Consider the following 7,282-nt stretch of genomic DNA (forward strand, 5'->3'; position numbering starts at 1 on the left):
GAGAGCCTTTTGAAAGCATGCAGAGCATTTTTTGGAAGTCGCCAAAACATTTTAATGCAGGAGTAATAAGGACTTTTTTTAAAAGATATGCGTATGTGCTTTTTATGACTTTAGATAGTACAGTAGAGAGCTGACAAGAAAGTGCTGGGTGAAGAGAGGGGAGCGGGACTGGCAAAGGACCATGCAAGACGGGAATCGAACTCGGGTCACTGTGAGCGACTAGCGCTATATGTCAGCGCACCGACCACAAGTCCATTGTTGGAGACATATGGACTTTTTTTGGAAGTACTTCTAGATTACAACTTGTCTTATGAACGTCTACATGCAGTGACATTGTAAAGTTTGTTATTTCACTGTTAACATTATTAGAATTTTTCAAAATAAAGAGTAATCATGCGCAAATGTTCATCTGAAATAGTTTTTTTCTTATGTATTTGGGTGGGAAAAGCAGTTCTAAATTGATAAACGTTATTGTAGTTTATTACACGGCTCATTTGAATGCTTGATTCTGATTGGCCAGTCGCGACATTCCAAGGATTGTTCTTTTCTAATAACAACCGCTCAAAACTATTAACACCCTGTAACCTGGACGCTGCAAATCATTTTGAGAGGGGCAGTTTAATATTACACAAAAATGAGTTATAAATATGTATTTTAATAACATATAGGCCTATGATATTATATTTACGAATGATTAAACCAATTTGCCTGTTCGTGAAGTTTGAACGTCTTTCTTACTTTAAAACCGAAACTAAACGGCTTTTCCTTGCGGAAGGTCTGCATTCGGTAAAAATGAGCTAATAAAATATTTCAAATTCACATTTCATGTCCAGTTTATTTCTCATGTGGCAAGTAGCCGTGTAATAAGCGGGATAATGTACAAGCAGCCAGCTGTTATCACAGAAATAAGCCCCTTCAGTGTGATACAAGACCCTCCGCTTCGCATCGGGTCCTGATCACACTGTCAGGGCTTATTTCTGCGATAACAACCAGCTGCCTGTACATTATCCCTTACATGTTGTATTCACTCATTGTCATTTGTTTACANATACTTCACCGTTTGGACCTTCATCGGCATCTGTCGCACTCACTGTGATTACTGATGTACCCGGTGGTGTATTTTCAGGCAGAGTAACCTTATAAACAGACTGACTGAATACTGGCACATTATCATTTGCATCTAGAACAGTAATGTGTATGACAGCAGTACCAGATCTCTGTGGTGTACCACCATCAGTTGCTATGAGTATCATGTCAATATCCTTCTGTTGTTCACGATCCAGTTCCTTTTCCAGTACAAGCTCAGCATATTTTCCTCCATCTGCAGTCTCACGTACACTTAAAGCAAAATGTTCATTTTTCTGTAGTGAGTAGCTCTTCACTGCATTATGTCCAGTGTCGGAGTCATGTGCCTCAAGCAAACGGAATCGCTGACCCTTAACTGCTGATTCTGTGATTTCAAAGTTAATGCGCTCATTTGGAAAACGAGGTGCGTTGTCATTTATATCCTGAATTTGTAGTAAAATGCGATGCACTTCAAGAGGATTTTCTAGTACAAGCTCATAACTGAGAATGCAGGAAAATCGTGAACCGCAAAGCTCCTCCCGGTCTATTGTCTCTGCCACGATTAAATTGCCAGAATTTAGATTAATATCACAATACCGTTTGCTGTTATCCTCGGTGTCTATTCGAGCCTTTCGATCGGACAGTTGTTTTACATTAATCCCGAGATCTTTGGCCACATTTCCGATCACATATTGGCGCTTCATTTCTTCTGGAACATTGTAGTTCAGATCTGCACAAAATATGTTCGTAGGAAACACAAGGAGAACTAAAGATGCACAAAAAGGAACTGAGAATCCGTTTTCCATATTTGGAGTGTTAATGTTGATAAGTTTATTTATCCAACGTGTACTCTTAACGCTTAGGCTACTGTAAAAAAGAAATTCCTATCGTCGACGGACGACTACTCCATTTTGTGCTGCTTTCATAACAGATAGAGCTGCTGTTGCATATATTAAATGTAGGAGGGGAGACGCATTACTCTGCACTGTTGGTGAATAGCGACACTCTGAGTATGTTCTTTATATCGCAATATTCGTGTATTTTACGAAAAACCGAGAGGAATAAAGCAAGCTAGCCACAGAAAGTATTATTACTGTATATTCAAATGCATTTTTAAACGTCATATACTTTAAAGTGAATGATTTTGGAAAGCGATTGAAAATATCACGTCTTCAAAAGCCTAAAGTAAAAAAGTCTGCACAGGCACTTTCCGCGTTTATGGTGCTGAAACCAATTGACTTCGCTTAAATTAGTGGACGAAAACATAGCTTTGAACTACTTTTACAAAATCAACTTTTTAAATAAAATATAAGCGTTATTATTCAGTTCTTCAACCAATTAATAATTATTTTTTATAAGTGAGATGTAATTTTACATTTGTTATAAAAATTCATTTAACCTCTGAAAGTGACCGAAAACAAATACGCTACTTTACAAACGGCTTAGAAGAGCAATGGATATTATGAGAATGCCTGATAAAGGCGTATAGTTCCTTAACAAACTGCCTAAAGAAAATAATTAAAAAATCATTAAGTTAACCTCTTTATATTTTCCAAAACTGTACGCAAAATGTGTACGACTTGCAATAAATTATGAGAACAAATATTTTACAACTGAAAAATCCCCATTTGTTTAAATATTTTGCAAAAGAAAAATCTCCGTTCATTTAAATATTTTGCAAAAAAAGACCTCCGTTTATTTAAATAAGTTTCACTACTAAGTGTTTTTAGATTCTCTGCAATAAAAATCAGCCCAAACAGGTAAGTTATACCTATGATACACAGCTGTTCAGGCTTGTAAACTGTGACTATTTATATTGTAATAAGTGAGGTTCTCTTTGATTGCTCATTTCATTGCAAGATGTCATAATATTTTAACTGGTGGTACTTTTTCTAAATACTGTATATTGAAACAAGGTTACATGAATTATTGTAGTAAAGAGTCCACGTGAGTGAATTATCTCTTACCTCGTCGTCGTCCTCTGTCCCGTCTAGTGTTATCATGCTCGGTTCAAAGTGTCTATAGTTTTCCTGTTTTAGAGTGCCCTCAGCTGGAAGTGTGTTGTCATTATACGATCTAACGAACTTGAAGTCACTGGTGCGGGATCCCGTAGTAAGATACGCGTCGTAATTGTATGTGCTGCGGAGAGTTCCTGTTCCATCCACATCTGCATAGTTAGGAGGCAGATAGGCACTGGGCACTGCCACTGCTCCATCAAACAACAGTCTGGGCTTTCGCCTGCGACAAACTTTTAGGGACAGAATCAGTGTAATAAATGTTAGGAAAAAGGTGGACACGGAAACTAATGCAATGATCAAGTATGACGTTAATTTAGAGTTGCTCTCCTCATAAGTCATATCTTTAAGTTCTGGAACTTCACACTGTAAAAAAAAATTTGTTTACTCAACTTAAATTTTCTAGTTATCTTTTTGCACTTAATGAGTCAAGTTTAATTTACTTAAAATATTAAGTATTTTCAACTTAAAACGTTTAGTTGACATAATTAAACTATTTGATCCAACAACTTATTTCAAGTTGCCTGGACTTGCAAAGTTTATTTGAAACACGTTAACTTACATTTTCAAGTTATCTATACTAAAATGTATGTTCTTTGAACTTAATCTGGCATATTTTCTCAACTTGCAATAGCACTTTCAACCAAATAAATAACAGATATTTTCCATTTAAATGATTTTATTGTCCCTTACATATTAATAAATGTCAAGGACAAAACTTCTTAAATAGTTACATTTTTAACATTTAAAAATGGTTAACATTTGTGAACATTCACATGAAAAAACCTTAACTATAAAATAACTTTGTAAACATAGCTGAAAACATAAAGTGTCACATTTAAAGTGTTACATACACAAAATGACATATCTACTTCAGTTACTCACTCATTTCATGCATGAAAACTAGAAAACAAATACATACACAACTTTGGAAATACAAAACTTTTCTCTTAGTAGAAATGCAAACAATTCTTAATCTGTAAAAACAAACTAAAAAATATACTGTACATTCTGAACAAAATCTACAAAATTTATCCACATTGAAGTTTTCCTGAAAACCACCAAGTGAGTGCGCACCCAAATTGTCAGCAGACACATAAAGTACAGTACCTTGAATATTGTCTCCCAGTTTTTGAACATATATTCCTTGTTTTTCTAGTACTTCTATGTCTTTTAGCAATGGCTCAAGAATTGCACTGTACCCATATTTTTTCACATCACTGCTGTAGGAAAGGCAAGCCAGATATATTGATTGCACAGATGATCTATACTGAATTGGTAAATTTAAAAGCACCCAATAAACCGCACAGATCTTATGTTTTTTTCTAGATGTTCCTAATGTATTACATACTTCAAAATCATCTATGTACAATCCCAAAGCTATACTAAGATTGTCTGAAGAAAGCAACTGATTCTCTTTACAATAAAGGCCGTCCTTGTATGACTTAAACTGGGCACAATCTGGAAAAATTTCCCTGTCTTCTGTCTGCAAAAGTTTATCTAGAACATCATTACGGTTTAACAGCTCTGACAATATTTGCAAAATAGGAATATAAACAAACTTTCTTGAAGACGACACATCTAGAACATATTCAACAGGCTCAACCACCTTAAAGTGTTCCTTGTAAAAAATTGTCCTTTTATATTCTGTGCCAAAATGTCCACTCTTTGTCAGAGAACTCAATGGATTCGCTTTCACAATTATCTCTTTAATGGCACTGATAACTGTATCACTTACTGCACATTTGTGCTTGTTCAAAACATCTTCAATTATTTTTGGAGCAAACTCTTCTGCAACCGAGAAAATGCTGGCAAGTTCATTTACAATTTCCTGGGTCGCTGCTTTGGAAACATGAAGAACTGTTTGCAACCGAAGAAAGAATGATGCTAGTTTGTGATGTAGCAAGTCTTGGACATTTTCATCACACAGTAAAGATAATGGAGATGCTGGGATATCAAGATCATCCAAATTTGTTGAATCTTCTTCCAAAGCAGTATTTCCAAAGTCTGGAAAACCTGGAGTGCAAGCTTGATAAATGTCTGTACGAAGATTTGTTACTCCACACTGCTGATGTTTTTTACTCTTATGAGCATGAAATGAACTATATACTCTAGACTGAAAGCTGCAGTTTTGAAAAGGACATCTCACACACTCTCGATTTCGGAGATGAGTCTTTAAATGTGTGAAATATTGAGTAATGCCACAGCTCTCTGAGAAAGCACAAAGATCACACTTCAATGTAAACGCTGCAGCACAGAGCCGGACAGATTGTTTATGGTCCCTAGTCAAATGTTTTCTTAGACCAAACTCAGTTCTAAATGAACACACACAGTCCTTAAATATGCAGGGAAGTGGACAGTTACTTGCGTGATGGCAGTGCTTCAACTTGTAGTGCTTTATGAGTATACGTTGATTAGTTGGCGTGTAACAGCAAAACTTGCAGCTCCATTTCATTGGTTAAGGGTAAATGCCCCACACTGACTGTTTCTATGAAGAAAAGAAAAATAAAGTCAATCAACATTTCATAACCAGAGCACACAATAAAGATCAGGACTAGAGTAATAGTTTCTCACTAAATCTCTTGATATATTTTTATTGACATGTATTTGAAAAATCAGAGCAGAGAATTTTAATTCCACTGAAAGTTAGGTTTTAATGTTAAAATCGTTAATAAAAGCTGAATAACAGGGCCCGTATTCACAAAACAACTGAAAAGTAGCTCTTACCTTGCAAATTGAAGATAAACCCTTAAAAAAGGACAGATAGGCTATAATGGTTTGGACTAGGGTGGTGCCATCCTGATCTTGTACAAACACGCACATGTAGGTTTTAAAAACAGAAAAGTGGTGTTTAAAATATAATATTTTTATACTTTTCAATTAACTTCTCAGCCCATAATAGCTCATTCACGTCCTGCATTATCTTGAGGTTCACTGAGTTTTAATGATTCACTGATCTCCTGACTAAATAGTTGCAATTGTTTAAACAAATGGGTTCAAATTAGTCATTCGTTTGCTAGTGGTTCTGATCACAATGTGCGTTCCTGGTGAACTCGCTGTGTACAGTATAACGCGGATTTAACCAACCAACTGCACTGCGTAAAACATTACAATGATGTACCCCGCGTTAGTTTTAAGAACCTTTGAAAAATTGATAAAATATTTACAGCCGTGAAATACAGCTAATAATAGCTCTTGTAATGCAAATTCACATCGCCTCACGGCGCTTATAACAAAACAGCGCCTCCTTTGTGGCGTAATGCCGCAACTGCAGTTACAAATAACAGTCCATAGAGTGCACGCAGTGTTTTTTGTGAAGACAGACGAGTCTGAAGAGGCACAAAATTTAATTATACAGAAAAATCGTGGACTACCAACCTGGAGTTATTAAAACGATTTATGATCTTATATGTGAAAATACAAGCAGATGAAGTATGTGAAATCACACGAGCTGTTTTACTTAACCACTTCAGTAACGTTATGCTACCATTTGCCAAAAGCGTGTTTCACTTGCACACAAAGCTACTCTAACGGTGTTTTTAAACGCAAATTTGTTTATTCATGTCAATGACACCGGAATAATATCATAAGTACTATGATCAAAGTTTTTTAGCAATGGGAGCGATCGCTTACATCTTTGTCGTCGGACTCGGCTCAGCTGCTAAATAACTTTTCAGTTCACGTTAAGCGTCCAGCTCGGACACCGGAGGTTTATGAAAATCCTGCCGTACCATTTACACAGTTTTACATTGAATTACATTACATTTGTCCATCTAGTTGTTACTGTACGTTACTCACGTGTCAACGCTGATTTGCCTGTATGGTGATTAGACTGACTAGTTTTGGCGCAAAGAACCTGAACACGAACAGGAAAATTAATGAAGGCGCGTTACGTTCCACACCACGTTTTCCCGCTCTGTATTTTGGCATTTATCCATATTTAAATTTCACATAAAAAACTGAATTCGGTGCAGATTACTTTACTTAATTACACATTCTTTGAAATATTGTGATATTAATTTGAATAAGGGAGGACAGATATCCTATACCTCCATGTAAAATTAGTCTAGCAGCCACCCCCGCCTTTTAGCAACAAATAATGTACGTCGTTAAATGAATTGTAGAAAAAGACGTACTAGATTACTAGTTTTATTGATTTTTTAGCTTTAATTTTCAGACTATCAACTATAACTGTTAACTGG

The 7,282-nt window shown here is 35.9% G+C and overlaps 2 protein-coding genes across 2 annotated transcripts; both read right to left on the reverse strand.

Annotated features, from left to right (window-relative positions):
• Positions 1-1,034: 1,034 nt before the first annotated feature.
• On the reverse strand, positions 1,035-2,241 carry LOC130549217 (protocadherin gamma-B1-like). The gene has a single exon (XM_057326436.1). The coding sequence runs from the start codon at positions 1,869-1,871 to the stop codon at positions 1,035-1,037; it is 837 nt and encodes a 278-aa protein (XP_057182419.1). The 5' UTR covers positions 1,872-2,241.
• A 1,661-nt stretch (positions 2,242-3,902) lies between these two features.
• Positions 3,903-7,228, reverse strand: LOC130548896 (uncharacterized). The gene is made up of 2 exons (XM_057325945.1): positions 5,808-7,228; positions 3,903-5,568 (listed from the first exon to the last, which is right to left on the reverse strand). The coding sequence occupies exon 2, from the start codon at positions 5,533-5,535 to the stop codon at positions 3,958-3,960; it is 1,578 nt and encodes a 525-aa protein (XP_057181928.1). The 5' UTR covers positions 5,536-5,568; positions 5,808-7,228; the 3' UTR covers positions 3,903-3,957.
• Between the last annotated feature and the right edge of the window lie 54 nt (positions 7,229-7,282).

The sequence above is a fragment of the Triplophysa rosa genome, linkage group LG25, assembly GCF_024868665.1.
Source record: "Triplophysa rosa linkage group LG25, Trosa_1v2, whole genome shotgun sequence".
Taxonomy (NCBI): domain Eukaryota; kingdom Metazoa; phylum Chordata; class Actinopteri; order Cypriniformes; family Nemacheilidae; genus Triplophysa; species Triplophysa rosa.

Excerpts from the sequence above, each read along its gene's own strand:
- LOC130548896 (XM_057325945.1), bottom strand. The coding sequence starts at position 5,535 with ATGAAATGGAGCTGCAAGTTTTGCTGTTACACGCCAACTAATCAACGT.